The 24,372-nt window shown below is 49.2% G+C and overlaps 1 protein-coding gene and 1 long non-coding RNA gene across 2 annotated transcripts; both read left to right on the forward strand.

Moving 5' to 3' along the window:
* The first annotated feature begins 197 nt into the window (after positions 1-197).
* On the forward strand, positions 198-7,174 carry Akr7a2 (aldo-keto reductase family 7 member A2). The gene is made up of 7 exons (XM_070037804.1): positions 198-525; positions 3,324-3,511; positions 3,703-3,807; positions 5,164-5,260; positions 5,476-5,575; positions 5,803-5,932; positions 6,863-7,174. The coding sequence occupies exons 1-7, from the start codon at positions 198-200 to the stop codon at positions 7,022-7,024; spliced, it is 1,110 nt and encodes a 369-aa protein (XP_069893905.1). The 3' UTR covers positions 7,025-7,174.
* A 3,002-nt stretch (positions 7,175-10,176) lies between these two features.
* LOC138838377 (uncharacterized) lies at positions 10,177-18,267 on the forward strand. The gene is made up of 3 exons (XR_011375595.1): positions 10,177-10,653; positions 17,685-17,869; positions 18,061-18,267. It is a non-coding gene; the product is annotated as an uncharacterized lncRNA (long non-coding RNA).
* The last annotated feature ends 6,105 nt before the right edge of the window (positions 18,268-24,372 follow it).

Consider the following 24,372-nt stretch of genomic DNA (forward strand, 5'->3'; position numbering starts at 1 on the left):
CTGGGCTCCGCCTCCCGCGCCGCGTACTTCGCAGACGGTCCCTGGAGGCGTGGCCAGAAGCCCAGCACGTGTGCGCCGGGCGGTGCTTTGTTCTTTGACCTCACTCCCTTACCTCCCTGACTCCGCCCCCCCCGCGTCGTGGGCGGGACGCGACACCTCCCACCCACCCCCGCCCCCGGCGCGCATGCGCAGTCCCCATGCTGCGCGCCGCTTCGCGAGCAGTGAACCGCGCCGCGGTCCGCTGCGCTGCGCGTAGCCCGGCCCGCTCAGGCTCTCCGCGCCGCTTCGCCATGTCCGGGCTTCAGCCGCAGCCGGCCGCCGCGGGCGCCCCGGCCCGGCCCGCCACGGTGCTGGGCACCATGGAGATGGGGCGCCGCATGGACGCGCCCGCCAGCGCGGCGTCGGTGCGCGCCTTCCTGGAGCGCGGCCACACGGAGCTGGACACGGCCTTCATGTACTGCGACGGCCAGTCCGAGGCCATCCTGGGCGGCCTGGGGCTCGGGCTGGGCGGCGGCGACTGCAGAGGTAACGGCCGCCCTGCTTCTGCGCCTGGCACCCAGGGTCGTGGACCTGTCCTCTCCCCGGGCCTGGGGGCCCCCAGCTCCCGGCCTCTGCCCCGACCCCCTCCTTCTCCGCTTCCTTCGGGACCTGCACCTCGGGAGCCCCCATCTTAACTCGGAGCCTGCGCTCCCCCTTGCTGCCTACCTCCTGCACGCGCGCGCGCACACGCTCACACACCTGTGGGGCCAGGTGCCCCCCCCCCCGCAACTCCTTACCATCACAGCCCAGGGATTCCCTGGGCACCCTTTTCTCATCTTGGGCTTTGGTCAGTCTCTAGACTTTGTCGCGTGCCTTTAAGAGTACTTCTGGAAGACAGTCGCTGGTGGCTCACACCTGTAAATCCCAGCCCCGGCAGAAATGTCCAGGAGACTTTTATCTCCAATTTAAGTACCATAAAAGATGGAAGTGGAGCTGTGACTCCCATGGTAGAGTACTGGCCTTTAGTAAAATGTGCAAGAACAGCACCCAGGCCCCGTGTTCAAGCCCCAGAACCGCACCAGGAAAAAACCAAAAACCCTCGGGGTCTCTGGGAGCACTGTGGGGATACCATAGGAAGATTTGGGGCAAGATCTTTCTGTCTGTTGTGTGAGAGGAAAAGTGCCTAATGCCAGTGAACTCAGAGTCTAGCAGGGAAGACTGAAGCTGGGAGCTTCAGAAGAAGGAGTTCTCTGGACAAAACAGCGACCAAAGCTGAGCCTTAAAGAATACATAGTAGTCTGCTGGGAGGTAGAAGAAAAGAATAGGCCTTATAAGAGTAAGGCAATACCTGCGCAAAGACATGGCTTGTGATCACAAAGTGATGTCTGGCAAGATGGCCACTGGGACAGATATGGCTTAAGAGGATGAGAAGGAGCTGTCCCATTAGCATGATGCCTCCTCTTTGCCATTCCATGTGTGTAGAGAAGTACTTTCTTTTTATTTTTGTTGGGCAAGGGGCTTGAACTCTGGGACTGGGCGCTGTCCCTCAGCTCCTCAGCTCAAGGCTAGCACCTTACCACTTGGACACAGCACCACTTCTGGTTTTCTAGTAGTTTATTGGAGAAAAGAGTCTCATGGACTTTCCTGCCTGGGCTGGCTTTAAACTGTGATCCTCAGATCTCAGCCTCCTGAGTAGCTAGGATTACAGGCATGAGCGCCCGGCGCCCGGCTATCTACCAGGTTTTGTTTCTGAGTTGGTTTTTCTTCAACCGTCCCCTGCTTCCTTTGAGTGCAATGGCTCACTGAGCCAAAGTCCTTCGATCAGACCTGGGGCAAAGTCCACACAAGAAGGGAGGGACTGTGGTCTTCATTCCCCCTTCACATGACCAGAAAACACTCCTCTGACCTATAGGAGCAGTGCAAAGTCTAGTCCCCATCAATTGGGATTCCCTGTGGAGACAGGGAGGGCTGAATTCACTCACTCTCAAACTGTGGAAACACCTGTTCGACGTGGCTCTGGTCTCTGCAGTGGAGGGATGCATGTGCAGGTTCGAGTCTGGGAGGAACTCTACTGATCTTGCTCAGTTGCCTCTGACTCAGATTGATCACTGCCAGGGCCCCATAGTCCTGCACCTACCTCTTTATCCTACATTGCTATAACAACCCCTTCCAGGCCTGTCCCCTTGAGTTCCTTCTACGTGCTACAGCCCAGGGAGCTAGCCAGCCCATTCAGACTCTGACAAAACCTGGGAAGAATCAAGGCCACATCCAGTAGAATGTTGGGGGGGCCTCTGGGATCAGATGTGTGTACCCTTCTCCTGTATCAGGTTCTGCACAACCTGCCTGCAATTTACATTCTGAAAACTCAGAATGGTAGCTGAGTCCTGCCTCTGTAACTTTGCTTGTCTTCTGTTGGTGCAGACAGCTTGGGCCAGTTCTCCTACTGAAAGCTTCTCTGATTTGCATGTTGGGCTCAATCCTCTTCCTGAACCTCCTGTGGGTAATGTCCTTGATGCAAGTTGGTTATCAGGTAGAAGTCCTGATACCCATGTTTTGCAGACACTCTCTGCCCAAGGGCTCTTAGAGGGCACAGCTAGCAGTTGTGTGAGTAAAGATGGTGATTGGAGGTGAACGTTGGGAACTCACACTGAAGACATTATTTAATCTTGTGACCTCTGTCTCAGGACAGCTCCAGGTTTGGTTGTTTGTTTTGTTTTGTTTTTGTTTTTTTTTTGCTGGTCCTAAGGCCTGAACTCAGGGCCTGGGCACTGTCCTTAAGCCTCTTTGTGCTTAAGGCTAGCTTGTACTACTAGAGCCACAGTGCCACTTCCAGTTTTTGATTGGTTAATTGGAGATAAAAGTCTCATAGGGCCGGGCGCTGGTGGCTCACGCCTGTAATCCTAGCTACTCAGGAGGCTGAGATCTGAGGATCGCGGTTCAAAGCCAGCCCGGGCAGGAAAGACCGTGAGACTCCTATCTCCAATAAACCACCAGAAAACCGGAAGTGGCGCTGTAGTTCAAGTGGTAGAGCGCTCACCTTGAGCTGAAGAGCTAAGGGACAGCGCCCAGGCCCAGAGTTCAAGCCCCACGACCGACAAAAAAAAAAAAAAAAAAAAAGTCTCATAGGAACTTTTCTGCCCCAGCTGGCTTGGAATCAATACAATCAGATCTGAGCCTTCTAAGTAGCTAGGATTACAGGTGTAAGCTACCATCACCCAGCCAGTTCCGTTCTTGTGACTGCCATTTTATGGAAATAGAGGTTCAGGAAATTTAAGTGATTTATCCACGGTCACATAGCCAGTAAATGGCCTTAATAAGTCCCTTAACCATTACATTTTTTCAAGTGAAAATTGCCACCAAGGCCAACCCTTGGGAGGGAAAGTCCCTGAAACTTGACAGTGTCCGGTCCCAGCTGGAGATGTCACTGAAGCGGCTGCAGTGTCCCCGAGTGGACCTCTTCTACTTGCATGCACCAGACCATGGCACCCCTGTGGAGGAGACACTGCGGGCCTGCCACCAGCTGCACCAGGAGGTGGGAGAGGGTCTCCAGAGCTCCAGGAGGGAGGGCTCTCTTCTCTTCCCATCCTCCCTCTACCAGCAAAGAGGGGGAACCAGAGCACCGAGGGAGAGCTGGGAAGACCCCAGCCCCGGGGTCCCCACTCCCTCCTCCCCTGCCTAGAGTCCTGGGTTGTACAGAGTTGTGACCTCACCTCTCCCCTGCAGGGCAAGTTTGTGGAGCTTGGCCTCTCCAACTATGCCTCCTGGGAAGTGGCGGAGATCTGTACCCTCTGCAAGAGCAATGGCTGGATTATGCCCACTGTGTATCAGGTGAGGGGTACCTGGTGTGCCAGGGTGCCCAGGCCGTGGACTGCAGGGCTTGGCTGATCTTCTTTCCCCTCAGCCTGCCTCCTGTGCCCTCTACAGGGCAGCGGCTCCTCTGCCCAGAGCCTGTGCCTGGCTCGCAGGTGCCCTCAGAGGAGGACAAAGTTCCTCAGCCTGGCCAGCAGGCAGCTGCCCACTTTCTGCCTGAGTGCGCAGCTTGGTTCCTTACTTCCAAGCCTGGCTCTGCACCTCAGCCTGGAACTCTCCTCTGCCTCCCTGGGGGAAGTGCTCAGGGCTCCCTCAGTCATCTCTTCCCAGGAAAGCCCAACCCCAGGAGCTTCTGCTCTCCAAATGTCATTGTCTTTTTTTCTTTTTCTTTCTTTTTTTTTTTTTTTGTTGGTCCGTTGTGGAGCTTGAAATCTGGGCCTGGGCACTGTCCCTGCGCTCTTCAGCTCAAGGTGAGTGCTCTACCGCTTGAGCCACAGCTCCACTTCCGGTTTTCTAGTGGTATTGGAGATAAGAGTCTCACGGACTTACCTGTCTCGGCTGGCTTTGAACTTTGATCTGAAGATCTCAGCCTCCTGAGTAGCTAGGATTACAAGCATGAGCCACCGGCGCCTGGCTCAGCCTGTATTTTTAAATTGACTGTAACATCTTTTGGAGGTGGAGACTTTAGACTTGCCAGTGGTTGTAAATGCAGTGTCTGGCCTGTAGCTGGAGCCTACACACAATTTGTAGAATGGGGAATCCAGGCCAGTTTCCCTTCCTAGATACTTCCCCGCACTCTACCACCACTAGTGATTTTACTTTATTTTTTTTTTCTCTCTCTCTCTTTTTGGTCAGACTTGAGGCTTAAAACTCTAGGCCTGGGCTCTGTCCTTCAGCTCTTCAGCTCAAGGAAAGAGTTCTACCACTTGAGCCACAGTGACATTTCCAGTTTTCTGGTGGTTAACCGGAGATAAGAGTCTCATGGATTTTCCTGCCTGGGCTGGCTTTGAACCAGGATCCTCAGATCTCAGCCTCCTGAGTAGCTAGGATTACAGGCATGAGCCACCAATGCCAGGCCCACTAGTGATTTTATTTTATTTTTTATTTTTTGTGAACATACTGTACAGAGGGGTTACAATTACATGGGCAGGATAATGCATACATTTCTTATCAAGCATTGCAGCCTCCTCCTTTGTTTAACCTTCACATCCCTTCCCAGCCTCCCCCCCACCCCCCTGGAAGGTAGTTTTTGCCTCCAAAAAGCCTCTAAAGTATTTGGGTTTTGTTCTATTTTGTTTGTTTAAGAAAGGAAAAGACTGAGTAGTTCTGCTCCCATCACATGTCCATTCTATCTCCCTGTCCTTCTCCTTGCAGGGGATGTACAATGCCACCACTCGACAGGTGGAAACAGAGCTCTTCCCCTGCCTCAGACACTTTGGACTGAGGTTCTATGCCTACAACCCTTTGGCTGGTATGGGCTGCATGGACACAGCACCTGTAGGGGGTGGGAGGAGGAAGCAATCCTGGTCTGGTGGATGCCAAACCCTGGGAAGCAAGCTTTGCTAAGAGGCTGGGCTGAGTCTCCTATACCTCCTGGAAATCCCCTTCCCCAGCCCACAGCTGTGGAGGATCCAGCATCTTATGGGAAGCATCTGGGCAAGGGTTCTGATTGCAGCCTTCCCTCAGGTGGTCTTCTGACAGGCAAGTACAAGTATGAAGACAAGGACAGCAAGAAGCCTGAGGGCCGCTTCTTCGGGAATAGCTGGGCCGAGACCTACAGGAACCGGTGAGCCAGGGTGGTCTGTACCACTGCATCACTGCTGCTTCTGAGGGGCCGGCAGCCTGCGTAGTCTGGCCCTATAGAGGAGGCAATCCTTTGCTAGAGAGGACATTAGCCCAGCGGTGCTGCAGGAGAACTTGGGGTGGGGCTACCCGTCCTGCTTAGTTCTTTGGTTCTGGCCCTCCGTGTGATGCCCAAGGTCTTGACCCCTGTACCACTCTCTCCCCACTCAGCTTCTGGAAGGAGGACCACTTCAAGGCCATCGCCCTGGTGGAGAAGGCCTTGCAGGCCGCCTATGGCTCCAGTGCCCCCAGTATGACCTCGGCCGCCCTGCGGTGGATGTACCACCACTCCCAGCTGCAGGTAGCCTCTCCCTGTCCTGGGTGCTAAGCTCCTGCCCTTCTGTGTGGCTCAGGGTGACTGTTAGATGACTTTATCTTCTGAAGTTTCTCTTATACTTCTCATGGCCTCTGTTCCCATTGATCCCTGATGGTGTCCAAGTGCCATGTGCATAATGAGTCTTAAAACTGGGGACTTAGTTCCCTTAAAACTCAGGAGTTACAACTGTCCCTTATTGATGAAAAAGTTGGAGTGCATACAGCTATTAAGGGTGCAGAAGTCCTAAACATTGTACTTGATTAACTGCAAAACCCATGACTCACTCCTCTAGTAGGAGCTGGGTGTTCTTTTTTTTTTTTTTTGTCAGTCATGAGGCTTTATCTTGGGGCCTGGGAACTGTCCCTGAGCTCTTTTTGTTCAAAGCTAGCACTCTATATCACTTTGAGCCTCTCACCACCAGGTTTCTGGTGGTTAATTGGAAATAAGAGTATCATAGACTTTCCTGCCTGGGCTGGGTTTGAACCGTGATCCTCAGATCTCAGCCTTCTGAGTGGATAGGACTATAGGAGTGAGCCGCCAGCACCCAGCTTGGGTGTTGTTTTCTGTCAGGGGCCTGTGTCTTCCTAGTAGAGCTTCTGACTTGTGCCTCAGATAGCTACGTAGTGTCTGCCATGTGCATGCTGCTCAGTAAATGGCTCCAAGTGCTCAGCACAGCTTTTCTCTCTTCTGACCACAATGAGGATTGGGTCTCAGGTTAAAGAGGGTGACGAATCTCACTCAGGTCTTTGTGGGTGATCAGGGGATGGAGGTGAGGGGAAGACAAGGTGAACATTTATATAGGAGTGACTATCAAAGCACAGATTGAGAATCTTGATAGGGCTAGGCCAGCAAGACAGGTACCTGGAGCCCACAGAGCAGCAGAACATGTTGAAATCTGGCTATTTCCCCACGCAGGCTGCCCACGGGGATGCGGTCATCCTGGGCATGTCCAGCCCAGAGCAGCTGAACCAGAACTTGGCAGCCACTGAGCAAGGGCCCCTGGAGCCGGCTGTTGTGGAAGCCTTTGATCGAGCCTGGCACCTGGTTGCCCACGAGTGTCCCAACTACTTCCGCTAGGTGATGACATCTAAACAGTATTTTTCTAGATTTGGGCCCTGCTCCTAGCTGCCTTCAGAACATAGAAAGGATGAAACCAAGTCCTATACTAGCATTTCCTGTCCAAATAAAGCAAGCACCTGGCCGGTCTCAGCCTAGCCCTGGGGTGAACCATACCTTGTCTTTTCTGCTTCTCACCACCTGTTCCTTACCCTGCCAGGGTACCCACAAAAAAGGGGCAGAACCATGACCTGGGGGCTCCAGGAGGCAAAGGTGGTGGGAGGGTCGCAGGAGCCCACCACCCTCACAAGGATCTCTCCTTCCTTGTTCTCAGTTGTCCTGACTCACTGTGCTACACAGTGGAAGAAAAGCGCTGGGCACCTTGCAGTAGATTTTCTCTCATTCAGAATCACCTCACTGAATGCTCAGAAATGAAACAACCCAAGCAAAAACTACAATTAGAGTCCCCACAAAAAAGTAGAAGAATGTGAAAAATCCTTCCTACATACTGTGGACATTTGGTGGGGCGGGGGGGGGGGGGGGGTTGAGACTCTTCTGTTGTTGCTCAGATTGGTCTCAAATTCCTAGGCTCAAGTAATCCATCTAGCCTCCCAAATACTGGCAAAGACTGAATCAAAATCCTCAAAGAAGACACTCAGTTGGCCAATCAGCACATGGAAAGCACCACAACCTCATTACTCATCCAGGAAAAGAAAATAGAACTAGTTCTCACCCATGCAATTAATTGGGCAGAGTTAAAAACATGTCACTAGCAACTGACAAAGGTTTGGAGAAACTGGAACTTTCCTCCAGTCCTGGTAGGACTTCAGATGGAGTAACGAATTTGGGTTCTAGAAAAATGCAAAAATTCACCAGAGTGAGCTGTTGCAGTCCTTCGGTTCATACCCTGGAGATGAAGAGACCTAGCGTCCAAACAAGCACATTCACCTGAGAGCAGCATCATTGTAATTCATAACCGTTAAAAAGAAAAATGGCCCAAATGGCAGCAAACAGAGCCATGGACCTTGAAGCTTAAGTACAAATGGCCAACTGGCTTTGTCAGCACTGAATTCAGTGACCCAGTAGCTCTCATTCTGCTGCTCTAGTTCCAATAGGAACACATCAGTAGCTATGCTGTCTCATGGGACGTGCATAAAAAGGCATGGGTTCAATTCCTCAGTGATATGTAAAGAGAAAAGGCCAGAAGTGGCACTGTGACTCAAATGATAGTATACTACATTTGAGCAAAAGAAGCTCAGAGACAGACCCCAGGCCTTAAGTTCAAATCCTAGGACTAATTAAAAAATAAAAAAAGTGCCGGGCGCTGGTGGCTCACGCCTGTAATCCTAGCTACTCAGGAGGCTGAGATCTGAGGATCGCGGTTCAAAGCCAGCCCGGGCAGGAAAGACTGTGAGACTCCTATCTCCAATAAATCACCAGAAAACCGGAAGTGGCGCTGTAGCTCAAGTGGTAGAGCGCTCGCCTTGAGTTGAAGAGCTGAAGGACAGCGCCCAGGCCCAGAGTTCAAGCCCCACGACCGACCAAAAAAAAAATAATAATAAATAAAAAATAAATAAAAAAAGTTGGAGGCATAGCTCCAGTGGTTGAGAGCCAGTAAGCAAAAGCATCAGATAACGAATATGATTCCCAATCAAGAATTAAAAAAAAAGGAAGATGCCAGTTAGACCAGCACTGGAGGCCAAGCCAGGAGAATGGAAGTCCCAGGCCAAAGTGGGCCACACAACAATATCCAGTCTCCAAAAAAAATCAGAAGGAGCCGGGCGCTGGTGGCTCACGCCTGTAATCCTAGCTACTCAGGAGACTGAGATCTGAGGATCTTGGTTCAAAGCCAGCCCGGGCAGGAAAGACCGTGAGACTCCTATCTCCAATAAACCACCAGAAAACCGGAAGTGGCGCTGTAGCTCAAGTGGTAGAGCGCTCGCCTTGAGCTGAAGAGCTGAGGGACAGCGCCCGGGCCCAGAGTTCAAGCCCCATGACCGACAAAAAAAAAAAAAAAAAAAAAGGAACAACCACCAACAAGAAAGATGTCAGTGATATGTAGATGAGCCTTCTAAATTGTAGAGATAAAGTGATAATCTTCAGACACAACTTTCTACTTCAAAAGTTTTCAGTTAGCTGGGATATAATCGCAGCTACTCAGGAGACTGATGCAAGGGCAGACTAGGTAACATAGTGAGAACATATTTAAAAAAGAAAAAAAAAAAAAGCCGGTCGCTGGTGGCTCACGCCTGTAATCCTAGCTACTCAAGAGGCTGAGATCTGAGGATCTCAGTTCAAAGCTAGCCCAGGTGGGAAAGGCCATGAAACTCTTATCTCCAATAAACCACTAGAAAACCAGAAGTGGCTCATGTGGTAGAGCGCTCACCTTGAGCTGAAAATCATAGTAACAGCACCCAAGCCCAGAATTCAAGCCCCACAACTGACAAAAAAAAAAAAAGAAAAAAGAAAAAATGGCCAGGTGCTGGTGACTCAAGCCTGTAATTCTAACTACTCAGGAGGCTGAGATCTGAAGGTTGCAGTTCAAAGCCAGCCCAGGCAGGAAAGTTTGTGAGACTCTTACCTCCACTGAACCACCAGAAAAACTGGCTCAAGTGGTAGAGTGGAGCTAAAGAGCACAGGGACAATGCTCAGGCCCAAAGTTCAAGCCCCACAACCGACCAAAAATGAAAGAAAAAAATCGCAACCTAGGGCCAGTGGCTCATGCCTATAATCCTAGCTACTGAAGAGGCTGAGAACTGAGAATCTCGGTTCAAAGCCAGCCCAGGCAGGAAAGTTGGTGAGACTTATCTCCAATTAGTCATCAGAAAACAGGAAGTGGTGCTGTGACTCAAAGTGGCAGAGCACTAGCCTTTAGCTGAAGAGCTTATGGACAGCACCTAGGCCCCACACCTGAGACACATGCACGTGCACACAGAAAATTGCAGGGCTGGAATTGTGGCTTAATAGTAGAGTGGCTTGCTTAGCATGTATGAAGCCCAAGATTCAATTCTTTTTTTTTTTTTTTTTTTTTTTTTGTCGGTTGTGGGGCTTGAACACTGGGCCTGGGCGCTGTCCCTCAGCTCTTCAGCTCAAGGCGAGCGCTCTACCACTTGAGCTCTACCACTTGAGCACCACTTCCGGTTTTCTGGTGGTTTATTGGAGATAGGAGTCCACGGTCTCTCCTGCCCGGGCTGGCTTTGAACCGAGATCCTCAGATCTCAGCCTCCTGAGTAGCTAGGATTACAGGCGTGAGCCACCAGCGCCCGGCCCAAGATTCAATTCTTCAGAACCACATACACAAAAAAAGCTGGAAGTGGAGCTACAGCTCAAGTGGTAGCCTTGAGCAAAAGAAGCTCAGGGACAGCACCCATGCCTTGAGTTCAAACCCCACAGCCGACAAAAAATACAATTATATTACTGAAGGATTTGCTCAATGGTAGAGCACTGGCCTAGCATGCGTAAGCCCTGGATGAGCCTCAATGTAATTATATATGTAATTTTAAAACACTCATGCCACTTCAGAACTTTGCTGCCTTTCCTGCAGCCAGAGAAAGTACTTTCCCCATGGTGTTAAATATTGATAAACATTGTGGATAAGTGACTTTAACAGCTTGCCTGCGAAATGAAGCCAGTGGTTATTATATAATTAGGTAAGTAGCCCTTTGTCTTTCACTCACTATTGCTATTGGAATAATTGTTCTGTGCTGATGTAATAACCTACCTTAAGGGAGGAAATATAGACAAGATACTGAGAAAGTAGCTTTGGTTTATGATACAGTTGGGACAGATTGTCTCCAGCAGTATTTAATGGAAATTCATCTCACTGTATGAATTTCCATTAAATACTGCTGGAGACAATCTGCCCCAACTGTATCATTGTGGGTGAAGAGTACTTGAGGCCTGGGACTAAAATGAACATGAGAACATTTCCGTGGCTGCAGTGGGATGGCCAGTCCTTTACTGAACTTCATTACTAAGAGGTACATTTACATTTTATTTTTGTCCTTGTTCTGGGTCTTAAACTCTGCCTGGATACTGTCCTTCAGTGGTAGCTGGCATTCTACCACTTGAGCCACAGCTCCACTTCAGGCATTTTGGTGGTTAATTGGAAATAAGGGTCTCATTGACTTTCCTGCCCAAGCTAGTTTCAACCTGTGACCTTCAGAGCTCAGCCTCCTGAGTAGCAGCTAGGGTTACACGTGTGAACCACTGGTACCTGGCAGCACTAACAACTTTTTGAGCAAAGTACAAAAGCTTTGACTTGCTGCTTATAAGTACTCAGCACTGCCTGGAGTTCCTCTCCTAAATACAGACAAACTGCCTGTGCAAGTCAGGAATTAGCACAGAACCACAACCATTAAAGGAAGAAATACTCTCTTCCTTCAAGGATAAATACAGTGGTTTCTCAGTATAACCACACTGGGCAGAAAAAGATCACAGTAGTTGTGAAGTTACTGGACCTTGAAGCCTAAGTAAAAGTGGGCAACTTGCTGCACCACCCTGAACACTAGTGCTGAACTGCTGCCCAAACTGGCACCTGGCATGGGATCTTGAGTTTTACTAGTGTCTCTTTGCAATATTTTTTCAAGCCAAAGGTGAAATTCTAAATGCTTGAACCTGGCAAAGTACATGTGATGCATTCTTTCCCTGTCAGTGGGTTATTTGAAGTTCCTCTAGATTATTTTATTAATGAGTATAAAAATATTACTACACTAATATCTGTTGGCATCTTTGCAAAGTTTTTTTTGTGTGTGTGTGTGCCAATACTAGTACAGCGTGTGCTTGAATCCAAAGCTGGGATACTTTTATTTTTTTATTTTATTTTTTTTGGGTCTGGTCGTGAGGCCTGAACTCTGGGCCTGGGCCCTGTCCCTCAGCTCTTCAGCTCAAGTCTAGCGCTCTACCACTTGAGCCACAGCACCACTTCCGGCTTTTTTCGCATGCAAGGCAAGCACTCTACCACTGAGCCACCTTCCCAGCCCTGGGATACTTTTCTTTAGCTTTTTTTGCATAAGGCAGGCACTCATCACTTGAGCCACAACTCCACTTCCAGCTTTTTGGTTGTTAACTGGTGATAAGGGTCTTGCAGACTTCTCTGCCTGGCCTGTCTTTGAACTGTGATTCTCAGATCTCAGCCTCCCGAGTAGCTAGAATTATAGATGTGAGCTAGTGGTGCCCTGCTTAACTTGCATTTTTTTTTTTTTTGGTCGGTCATGGGGCTTGAACTCTGGGCCTGAACGCTGTCCCTCAGCTCTTCAGCTCAAGGCAAGCGCTCTACCACTTGAGCTACAGTGCCACTTCCAGTTTTCTGGTAGTTAGTTGGAGATAAGAGGTTCACAGACTTTCCTGCCCGGGCTGGCTTTGAACCACGATCCTCAGATCTCAGCCTCCTGAGTAGCTAGGATTACAGGCGTGAGCCACTGGTGCCCGGCTCAACTTGCATTTTTAAAAGGCATTAGCACTTATTACATCTTTTCCTCTCTGCTCTGGAGACAGAGCTCACCTCTGTGTGGTTGGGACTCCCCATCTTCCTACTGTTCCAAATTTCCCTCACCCCTGTGTTCAGCATGGGTATGGTAGGGCAATGGTTTTCCTGTATGAGTATCTGGTGTTAGATCAGTTAATTTGACTAAGCCCTCACAGGGACTGAGACTTGTACCTATGGTTTTATTTTATTTTATTTTTTTATTTTTTTTGGGTCCGGTCGTGGGGTCTGAACTCTGGGCCTGGGCACTGTCCCTCAGCTCTTCAGCTCAAGGCTAGTGCTCTACCACTTGAGCCACAGTGCCACTTCCGGCTTTTTTCTTTTTGTTTATGTGGTGCTGAGGAATCGAAGCCAGGGCCTCAGGCATGCAAGGCAAGCGCTCTACCACTGAGCCACCTTCCCAGCCCCATATCTATGGTTTTAGAAAATAACATTTCACATGACACAGAGGAAGAAATTCTGGAGGGAGAGTGCTGGAGGGATGTGGGGTCTCCTTGTTCCCCCTTCCCCCTAAACAGTCCTACAGCTGCATTCATGTTCTGTATGTAAGACTGTGTTTCTTTAAAATCTAGATTCTACAATTGAGCAAAAGCATGCAATATTTGGCTCTTTAACTTGGCTTAATCGATCACTCCTGCAAATGATATAATTCATTTTCTTGAAGGTTGAGTAGTATTCCATGGTATACTACACATAACTTATTTTTTTTATTCATTCATCAGTTTTTGGACACTTCTGTGTCCAGTTTGGCTATTGTGAACAATACCCAAGGGACATGGTATGCAGGTATCTCTGTTGTATATTGAGTTACATTCCTTCAGATCTATTCCCGAGTGGTATGGAAGGGCTCAAGAAAGAGGATCTAGTTTCCATCTTTTGAGAAATCTCCATTCTGAGTTCCATAGTGGCTGCACATTTATACATCCACCTGCAGCGTAAAAGGAGTCCTCCCCACGCATCCATACTTACCAGCACTTATTGGTGTTTCTTCTGCCAGTTAAACTGGGTTGAAGTGGAAAGTCAGTCCAGTTTTGATCTTCATTTCCTTTATGGCAATGGACATTGAACACTTTTTCTTTTCTTCTTCTTTGTCGTCGTTCTCCTCCTCCTCCTCCTCCTCCTCCTCCTCCTCTTCCTCTTCCTCTTCCTCCTCCTCCTCCTCCTCATCTTCCTCCTTGTCTTCCTCCTCCTCCTCCTTGTCTTCCTTCTCCTCCTCCTTGTCTTCCTCCTCCTCCTCCTTCTGTTCAGTTGTGGGGCTTGAACTCTAGTCCTGAGCGCTGTCCCTCACTTCAGCTCAAGGTGAGCACTCTACTATTTGAGCCACAGCACCACTTCCAGTTTTTCTGGTGGTTCATTGGAGATAAGAGTCTCACAAACTTTCCTGCCCAGGCTGGCTTTAAACTGTGATCCTCAGATCTCAGCCTCCTAAGTAGCTAGGATTACAGGTGTGAGACACCAGTGCCCAGCATATTAAACACTTTTTCCTGTATCTATTAGCCATTTATATGTCTTCTGAGGACTGCCTAATTATTTTACTTATTATTTGGGTTATATGTTTTTTACTATTTAAGTTTTTGAGCTCTTTGTTCTCAATATGAATCCTTTATCTGGTTGAGTAGCTGTGCAAGATTTTCTCTCCCTCTATGGGTTCTCTCTTGGCTCTGGTATCTCTCTTGCTGCATGGAATTTTTTAAATTTAATGTATTCCCATTTGTGCATTCTTGTGCTTATTTCCTGGTGGACTATTGGAGCCTTACAGAGAAAATAATCATCTGTGTCTACACCTTCCAGAGTGTCCCTCCAGTTTCTTGTAGTGGTTTCAGACTTTACATTGAGATCTTTGGTCCCTTTGGAGCTGATTTTGTACAGAGGGAGAGATAGTGGCCCAGTTTCAGTCTCCTGGATGTAGGTAGCTAGTTTTCTCGGTACCATTTATTGCATAAGATATTTTCCTTCGTTTCGCCAAAACAGAAAAACATTTTTTTATTTTTTGTCAGTTGTAGGGCTTGAACTCAGGGCACGGGCACTGTCCCTGAGGGTCTTTGTGCTCAAGACTAGCGTTCTACCACTTGAGCCACAGTGCCACTTCTGGTTTTTGAGTGGTTAATTGGAGATAAGAGTCTCAACGGGAGTTTTCTGTCTGAGATGGCTTCTAACTGCGATCCTCAGATCTCAGTCTTCTGAGTAGCTATGATTACATGCATGAGCCATGGGCTCCAGGCTGAAAAACAATTATTTTAGTGAATACTTTCAATATGTCTTGCTTATATGACCCACTGACAATGTAACAGTAATTTTGTTGTTGTTTTTCATGGGGCTTGAACTCATGGCCTGGGCACTGTCCCTGAGCTTTTTTGCTCAAGGTTAGAGCTCTACCACTTTGAGCCACAGTGCCACTTTTGGTTTTCTGGTAGTTTATTGGAGATAAGACTCTCATCTGGGCCAATGCTGGTGTAATCCTAGCTACTCAGATTACAGGTGTGAGCCACTGCCACCTGGCTTTTATTTTTTAATTTTTATTTTTTTTCTGAACTTCAAAAGGTTGTAAGACTTAATGTGTTCAAGAAGTGGAGCTGTAGCTAAAGCACTAGGAATATTAGCCTTGAGCTCAAAGCTAAATTACAGGGCCCAGGCCCTGTATCCTATGCTTTTTGATTTTTTTTTTTTTTTGTCACTTGTGAGGCTTGAACTCAGGGCCTAGATGTTCTTCTTGAATTCCTTTGCTCAAGGCTAGTACTCTTACCACTTTGAGCCACAGCACAATTTCTGGTTTTCTGGTGGTTAACTGGAGGTAAGAGTCTCATTGTTTTTCCTGCCTGGGGCTGAGTTTGGAGTGCAATCTTCAGATCTCAGCCTCCTCAGCAGCTAGGATTGCAGATATAAGCCACCAGCGCCCAGGTTTGGTTTGTTCTTCCACTCAGTTGATCCCTAACCATAACACATAGGAAACTTTCTCACAGCATGGTAGAGTGCAAATACATGTGTACAGATCAGTGTACACTCTTTCCAGATTCCTTTGTTACCCAGTGAGAAATCTTATTTTATTTCTGATTTTGCTTTTGTGATTTCTTCTTCCCATTCTTTTTGTTGTTGGTGGTGGTCATGGAGCTTGAACTCTGGGCCTAAGCTTTTCAGCTCAAACCTAGAGCTCTACCACTAGAGCCACAGCGCCACTTCTGGTTTTATGGTGGTTTTATTGGAGATAAGAGTTTCACAGCCTTTCTTGCCCTGGCTGGCTTTGAACCATGATCCCCAGATCTCAGCCTCCTGAGTAGGTAGGATTACAGGTATGAGCCACTGGCGCCTGGCTTCCCTTCCATTCTTGAAGTGAGTGGTATCAAAGTGTATAGATGTCAGATAGGAAGAGGAAGGGAAAGGATAGAATGTATGTTTCCTCAAACCTGCTCTTTCCAGGGACCACAGGGCTCTGGTTAAAGTCCAAAAGGGCTAAGTTTGCAGGCAGGCAAACTTTCTTTCTTTCTTTCTTTCTCTCTTTCTTTCTCTCTTTCTTTCTCTCTTTCTTTCTCTCTCTCTCTCTCTCTCTCTCTCTCTCTCTCTCTCTCTCTCTCTCTCTCTCTCCTTTCTGTCTCCCTCCCTCCCTCCCTCCCTCCCTCCCTCCCTCCTTCCCTTCCTTCCTTCCTTCCTTCCTTCCTTCCTTCCTTCCTTCCTTCTTTCCTTCCTTCCTCAGTCATGGGGCTTGAACTCAGGGCACAGGTACAGTCTCTGAGCTCTTTTGCTCAAAGCTAATGCTCTACACCTTTGAACCACAGCTCAGCTCTACTTCCAATTTTCTGGTGGTTATTTGGAGATAAGAGTCTCACAGGCTTTCCAGACCAGGCTAGCTTCAAACTGGAATCCTCAGATCTCAGCCTCCTGAGTAGCTAGGATTACAAGTGTGAGCTAAAGGCACCCAGTGCTCCTCACTGTTCTGGCCAGACCTGTGCTTCACCCATGCTGCACTTGGACTCACCTTCCACATCCATAACTGACCACCAAGCTCCCATCTGAAAAGCATTCAGAGGGCCTGACAGCTTCTAACGTCCTCAGTCCACCAGTGCCCAGGATCTTTTAGCACCTGCCTGTGCCCTTCTCTTGCCTCATCCACCCACTCCTGATAGGTGACCTGGCAGGCATGTGTCCACACAGGGCATCCTTGCTCTTGGACTGGTAAAGCCACTGAGCCTCTCTCTGGAATGATCCCCCACTTTTCTCAGCTGGAGGCTTCTGACCTGCCTTGGATCTGCAGAGTGAGCATCTCAGGACAGCTCAGAGACCGCAGGTGCTCATACCTCTGTGCTCCTGGCTTCTAAGGAGCCATGTGCTTTCCCTGCCGGCCTTGTCCAGAGTGGCCTTTAGGCTGTGAGTGCTTGAGGGCAGGGAGCTGCTACCTCTGCCAGCCCTGCCAGGCCTGGCACTGCAGGTGCAGCATGGTTAAATGCTATAGTGAAGACCTCAACAGTTCCTAAAAAGCACTTTTTCCAATGGTCTTTAATGATTTTTAAGGTGGTGCATGCCTGTAATTCCAGCTGCTCAGGTGACAGTGATAGGAAGATTTCAGTCCAAATCCATCCCAGCCAAAGCATCAGATACTATCTTTTTTTTTTGTTGTTGTTGGTTGTGGCAGATACTATCTTTTTTTTTTTTTTTTTTTTTTTTTTTGTCGGTTGTGGGGTTTGAACTCTGGGCCTGGGAGCTGTCTCTGAGCTTGTCAGCTCAAGGCGATCACTTTACCACTTAAGCCACAGTGCCACAATCAGATACTAGGTAAAAACAAACCAAAGGCAATAAAAGAGCCAGAGTTTGACTGAGGTGGCAGAACCCTTTCTACCCAGATCTGAGTTCAGTCTCAGAAATGAAAATAAATCCAGATGTAAAGGTGTGACTCAGCAGTTAGAGCACTTGCTTAGCAAGTGGGCGGCTCTGAAGTCACATCTTAGTCCTGATGAAAGAAAGAAGGGCAAAAAAAAAAAAAAAAACCCAAAACAAAAAAACACCCTCAGGACCACCCTATGAGATATTATTACAAATTATGTTGTTACTTACAGTGGAAAGGATTAAGACTCCTAGAGATTCAGTAACTTAGGAGTGATTACTGAGAGCTAGGATTTGAACCCACATCTGTTACTAGACATGGCTCTAAATGCCCTTTCTGATGCTTGTTAAGTAGTTTGAACTTCCATTTTTGTCTCCTCAAAGTGAAAATTGCCACCAAAACATTCCATTGGCTGGGAAGTTCCTGAAGCCTGTAGTATCCGGTTCCAGCTGGAGACATCACTGAAGCGGCTGCAGTGTCCTGAGTGGACCTCTTCTACCTCCACCTGCCTGAACCAAGCACCCCTGTGGAGGAGACACTGCGGGCCTGCCACCAGCTGCACCAGGAGGTGGGAGAGGGTCTCCAGAGCTCCAGGAGGGAGGGCTCTCTTCTCTTCCCATCCTCCCTCTACCAGCAAAGAGGGGGAACCAGAGCACCGAGGGAGAGCTGGGAAGACCCCAGCCCCGGGGTCCCCACTCCCTCCTCCCCTGCCTAGAGTCCTGGGTTGTACAGAGTTGTGACCTCACCTCTCCCCTGCAGGGCAAGTTTGTGGAGCTTGGCCTCTCCAACTATGCCTCCTGGGAAGTGGCGGAGATCTGTACCCTCTGCAAGAGCAATGGCTGGATTATGCCCACTGTGTATCAGGTGAGGGGTACCTGGTGTGCCAGGGTGCCCAGGCCGTGGACTGCAGGGCTTGGCTGATCTTCTTTCCCCTCAGCCTGCCTCCTGTGCCCTCTACAGGGCAGCGGCTCCTCTGCCCAGAGCCTGTGCCTGGCTCGCAGGTGCCCTCAGAGGAGGACAAAGTTCCTCAGCCTTGGGCTGGGAAGGTGGCTCAGTGGTAAGCGCTCGTCTTGCATGCTTAAGGCCCTGAGTTCAATTCCTCAGCACCACATATGCAGAAAAAAAAAAGCCGCAAGTGGTGCTGTGGCTCAAGTGGTAGAGCGCTAGCCTTGAGCTGAAGAACTGAGGGACAGCGCCCAGGCCCAGAGTTCAGGCCCCATGACTGGACCCAAAAAAAAAAAAGTTCCTCAGCCTGGCCAGCAGGCAGCTGCCCACTTTCTGCCTGAGTGCACAGCTTGGTTCCTTACTTCCAAGCCTGGCTCTGCACCTCAGCCTGGAACTCTCCTCTGGGGGAAGTGCTCAGGGCTCCCTCAGGTGGCTCTTCTGGGAGCTCCCCCCCAGCCCCCCTCCCCCCACATCTCCAGACCCCTGAGCTCTCAGGCTCTGTTTCAACCTCTCCTGCCCATTCATTCAGGAATGTGTGTTCAGTGCTGGGAGCCAGGCACTGCTTCCAGGAGTCCCCAGTTCACCGTGATCCTGTCTCTACTCCTTCCCACCTTGTTTGCACTCTACCTCACTGTAATGTCCTGAAGGGTGGCCAGGCATGGTGACTCAAGCCTATAATTCTAGCTGCTTGGGAGGTGCAGATTAGGAGGCTGTTCTAGGAACACGAGTTTGGGAGACTTCATTGCAACAAATGGCTGGATTGTGTGTTGTGTGCCTGCTATCTCAAGCTGTGAGGGAGATGAGATGTCTGGACATGGAGGCATGTGACTCATCCCAGTGATTAAGAGAAGCTCATATACGAGCATCACGGTCCAGGGTGGCCTGTGAGAGACCCTGTCTCAAACATCAGCAATACATGGGCTGGAAAGTGGCTCAGTGGTAGAGTGCTTGCCTTGCATGCCTGAGGCCCTGGGTTTGATTCCTCAGCACCACATAAACAAAAAAAAAAAAAAAAAAAAAAAAAAGCCGGAAGTGGCGCTGTGGCTCAAGTGGTAGAGCGCTAGACTTGATATGAAGAGCTGAGGGACAGTGCCCAGGCCCAGAGTTTAGGCCCCACAACCGGACCCCCCCCAAAAAAAAAAACATCAGCAATACACAAAGTGGCTGAGTCATGGTTCAGAGGTAAAGCTTGTCAAGCATGAATGAGGTGCTGAGTTCCAGCCCCAGCCTAAACCTGTCCCTAGAATCAGAGGGCAGGGTGTTATCCTTTTGCCTTAGTGAGTCTAGAATCTATCACCCACTGCATCTAGTAGATGATTACAGGTGCTGGCTGCAGGATGAATTTTTCAGCCCCCGCCTCCTGTTGCTATGTGTGTTTCCTGATTGTCAGGGTGCTAGGATTGTTTAGGTCTGAGCTGAGGGTTTTTCAAGGACTCATTGGGGTCCTTCCTCTTGACTCCTCACCCTCTCCCTGCAGGGCATGTACAACCTCATTACCCGGCAGGTAGAAATGGACCTCTTCCCCTGCCTCAGACACTTTGGACTGAGGTTCTATGCCTTCAACCCTTTGGCTGGTATGGGCTGCATGGACACAGCACCTAGGGCTGGGATGAGGGGTGTTTGCATTCCTGGCCTGGTGGATGCCCAGCACAGCCAGGCATGCAAGGAGGAAATGTAAAGCTGAGGAATGCAATGAAGTCCGTGTCGTGTCCCCAATCCTTTGCCCCATCCTCCCTCAGCCCAGAATTCTGAGGGATCCTCAATGATCTGGGGGCTTCCACAGGTGGCCTGACGGGCAAGTACAGCTATGAGGACAAGGACAGCAAGCAGCATGAGGGCCGCTTCTTTGGTTACATCCAGGCTGAAATGTACTGGAATTGGTGAGCCCTGGGGAAGGAGTCTGCATGGGAAGAAGTGAGGGTCCCTTACTTGGAGGTACAGAAGGCCTGCTGTGCCAGTGCTGGCTCCTTCCTGGGTGCTGTGACCTGGGTTCCTGGTCTTCCTCGGTTGTTGTCATGAATCTCTGGGGATACTCCAGGCCCTGAGGTGAGAATTCCTGGTGTCAGTGCTGTCTGTGGCACTGAGTCTCTCTTCTGGGAAGATGCCCTGCTGCACACACTGGATCCAGCCTGGATAGACTTAGCAGAGCCTGGTGTTTGGAATTGGCCATGCCACCTGGGGTACAGGGAGTCTGAGTGTTGTGAGCTCTGGGCAGGAAAATTGCCATTTGTGTCTCTGCTCTTGAGAACATCCATCTTCCCTTCCTTTTCTTTTTTCCTCTTTACCTTTTTTTTTTTTCCTCTTTACCTTATTGTAAATTTTGTTCTGGTGGTGTGGCTCACTGGTGTAAGCAGGAGATCATCAGCATTCTTCACTCCCTAAAAAAAGATTGTTAAAGAAATTTCAACATGTCCTTTTCTTTTTTATTTTTTATTTTTTATTTTTTTGTTTTTTGGGTCCGGTCGTGGGGCCTGAACTCTGGGCCTGAGTGGGTGCTGTCCCTCAGTTCTTCAGCTCAAGGCTAGCGCTCTAACCATCTGAGCCACAGTGCCACTTCCGGCTTTTTTTTTTCTTTTTGCTTATGTGGTGCTGAGGAATCGAACCCAGGGCCTCAGGCATGCAAGGCAAGCGCTCTACCACTGAGCTACCTTCCCAGCCCCTCAACATGTCCTTTTAAAAACAATTCCTTTAGTCAGCACCTGTGGCTTGTGCCTATAATCCTAGCCATTCAGGAGGCTGAGATCTGAGGATCACACTTGGAAGCCAGCTCAGACAGTAAAGGCTGAGACTTTTATCTCTAATTAACCACCAAAATTCTGAACATGGACGTATAAGTGTGGTACAATGAGAGAGTGATAGCACAGAGCAAAAAAGCTAAGCAATGCCCAGCCTGTTCCAGCAAACGCACACACACACACTCACTCACACACACACACACAAAACCCAATTCATTTTGTATTCCTATTACTTTGTTGGTTTTGTTTTTATGAGATGGTTCTTTTATTCTTTTATTTATTTTTTTAACTGTATTTTTTTGTCTTTTTTTTTTTTTTTGGTACTGGTGATCAAACCCAGGATGTTGCACTTGCTAGGCAAGCGCTTTGCCACTGAGCTACATCCCAGCCCCTTTTTTAATTTTTAAACTGGTTTGTGGCTTAGATTTCAGGCCTGGCACTGTCTCTGAGCTTTTATGCTAAAGATTACTGCTCTACCACTTGAAGCAAAGCTCCATTTCTGGTTTTTTAGTAGTTAGAGATTAGAGGTTTAGAGACTTTCCTGCCTGAGCTGGTTTCAAACCTCAGTCATGAGATCTAGCCTTCTAAATAGCTAGGATTACATGTGTGAACCACCAGAGTCCTGATGTGTGTTTTTTTTTGGTTATTGTTGTTGTTGTTTTGTCGGTCATGGGGCTTGAACTCTGGGCCTGGGCGCTGTCCCTCAGCTCTTCAGTTCAAGGCTAGCGCTCCCTCTATCACTTGAGCCACAGTGCCACTTCTGGTTTTCTAGTAGTTTATTGGAAGTAAGAGTCTCACAGACTTTCTAGCCCAGTCTGGCTTTGAACTGTGATCCTCAGATCTCAGTCTCCTGAGTAGCTAGGATTACATGCGTGAGACACCAGTGCCTGGCTTGTTGTTTTTTCTTTTGCCAGTCCTGGGGCTTGAATTCAGGGCCTGGGCACTGTCCCTGAGCTTCTTTTGCTCAAGGCTAGCACTCTATCCGCTTGAGCCACAGTGCTACTTGTGGCTTTTTCTGTTTATGTGGCACTAAGGAATTGAACCCAGGGTTTCATGCATGGTAGGCAAGCACTCTATCACTAAGCCACATTTCCAGCCTAGAGTCTTGTGTAAAGCAGATCTTATTGTGTGTCCCACATGGGCTCAGACTGATAACCCAGTGTCAGAGGCAACTTCCTGAATTCTTTCAGCTTCTCTTCACTCTAGCATTGATTGTGGCATCTCTAAAGTATTCAGTTTGTTCCCATTCTTTTCTGTGGACTGTAGAAAGTTGCTGTTGCTAAATTTGCACAAGTCTGCTGAGTTCATTTCTGGCCCAGTGTGACCTTGCTGGTGGGAGGAAGGGCCTCTCAAGCCAGGCTTCCTGCAGGAGGTCCCCATGCTAGTCCTGTTGAAATGTCCACGGTCTTAAGTGGAGGCGCATCAGATATCAGCAGTGAGCTTCGTGTATTTTCATGACTGAAGCTTTCTGGTGGGGTGTGCCTCTGTGGAGCTCAGTTCTTGCTCCTTCCACTGTCTCCACCCAAGATGAAAACCAACACCTGGTGAGGTGCCTAGGAATCTGGTTAGAATGCCAACCCCCACCAGTGGACCCAGGTCTCTCAGGGCTCCAGGGACTGGGCTGTCCTCTGGGGTTCTGAACCCTGCATCCTCTGTATCCTGATCAGCTACTAGAAGGAGGAACACTTCAAGGCCATCACCCTGGTGAAGGCCCTGCAGGCTGCCTTATGGCCCCAGTGCCCCCAGCATGACCTTGGCTGCCCTGAGGTGGCTGTACCACCACTCCTGGCTGCAGGTAGCCTTGCTGTCCTGGGTGCTGGGGGGAGGGGGAGGGCGGGGGAGTGGAGAATGGGGCCTTGAAGACTCCCCTGCTATTCTCTTCTATCCTGGGAGGGCTCTTTATTTTCCTCTGATGTGTACAGGTAGCCAAGTTACAGACTTCCTATTAAGTATTATCACTTCAGCTTTAATATGAAGTACTTGTCTTGGGGAGCCTTATTCTGCCAATTTATGCACAGCTATTCCTAGAGTGGAATAAACATGGATTTGATTCTGAACTTGAATTATTTTTTAATTTTAATTTTTTTTTTTTTTTTTTTTTTTTTTTTTTGTCGGTCGTGGGGCTTGAACTCTGGGCCTGGGCGCTGTCCCTCAGCTCTTCAGCTCAAGGCGAGCACTCTACCACTTGAGCTACAGCGCCACTTCCGGTTTTCTGGTGGTTTATTGGAGATAGGAGTCTCACGGTCTCTCCTGCCCGGGCTGGCTTTGAACCGCGATCCTCAGATCTCAGCCTCCTGAGTAGCTAGGATTACAGGCGTGAGCCACCAGCGCCCGGCTAATTTTAATTTTTTTGTTGGCTAGGAGGCTTGAACTCTGGGCCTGGGTGCTGTCCCTCTCAGCTCTTCAGCTCAAGGCTACTGCTTTGCCACTTGAGCCACAGCACCACCACAAAAGCTTTTTCTGTTTACATGGTGCTGAGGAATTGAACCCAGGGCTTCATGCATGTGAGGCAAGCACTCTTCCACTAAGCCACCTTCCCAGCCCTGAACTTGAACTTTTTTTTTTTTTTTTGGTCGGTCATGGGGCTTGAACTCTGGGCCTGGGCGCTGTCCCTCAGCTCTTCAGCTCAAGGCGAGCACTCTACCACTTGAGCTACAGCGCCACTTCCGGTTTTCTGGTGGTTTATTGGAGATAGGAGTCTCACGGCCTCTCCTGCCCAGGCTGGCTTTGAACCGGGATCCTCAGATCTCAGCCTCCTGAGTAGCTAGGATTACAGGCGTGAGCCACCAGCGCCCGGCTGAACTTGAACTTTTAAAAACCATTAGTATAAAGTTGCATCCTTTCCTGTCTACTCTGGAGGCAGGACCCAGCCTTGTGTGGCTGGGGGCTCCCCATCTCCTTTTTGTCCCAGTTTACTGTCCTTCATCCCTCTACCTAGCATAGTTATGGTATGGCTACAGCCATATTTGGAGGCAACATGAATTCTTGATTTTTTGCTCATTGTTGGCACTCTATTTGAGCCACAGCTCATTTCTTTTTTGGGCCAGTCCTGGGGCTTGAACTTAGGACGTGTGCACTGTCCCTGTGCTTCTTTTGCTCAGGGCTAGCACTCTACCAATTGAGCCACAGTGCCACTTCCGACTTCTTGTGTATGTGGTACTGAGGAATCAAACCCAGGGCTTCACCTATGCTAGTCCTTGTTTTTGTTTTTTTTTTGGGTCCAGTTGTGGGGCCTGATCCCTGGGCCTGGGCGCTGTCCCTCAGCTCTTCAGCTCAAGGCTAGCACTCTACCACTTGAGCTACAGCGCCACTTCTGGCTTTTTTTTTTTTGCTTATGTGGTGCTGAGGAATCAAACCTAGGGCCTCAGGCATACAAGGCAAGTGCTCTACC

Source organism: Dipodomys merriami, unplaced genomic scaffold, assembly GCF_024711535.1.
Source record: "Dipodomys merriami isolate MVZ:Mamm:240054 unplaced genomic scaffold, mDipMer1.0.p SCAF_28, whole genome shotgun sequence".
Lineage (NCBI taxonomy): Eukaryota > Metazoa > Chordata > Mammalia > Rodentia > Heteromyidae > Dipodomys > Dipodomys merriami.

Bases quoted from the DNA above. Each gene is read 5' to 3' on its own strand.
- Akr7a2 (XM_070037804.1), top strand. From the start codon at position 198: ATGCTGCGCGCCGCTTCGCGAGCAGTGAACCGCGCCGCGGTCCGCTGC. The intron at 526-3,323 runs GTAACGGCCGCC...CATTTTTTCAAG, and splicing joins GGGCGGCGGCGACTGCAGAG to TGAAAATTGCCACCAAGGCC. The intron at 5,261-5,475 runs GTATGGGCTGCA...GCCTTCCCTCAG, and splicing joins TGCCTACAACCCTTTGGCTG to GTGGTCTTCTGACAGGCAAG.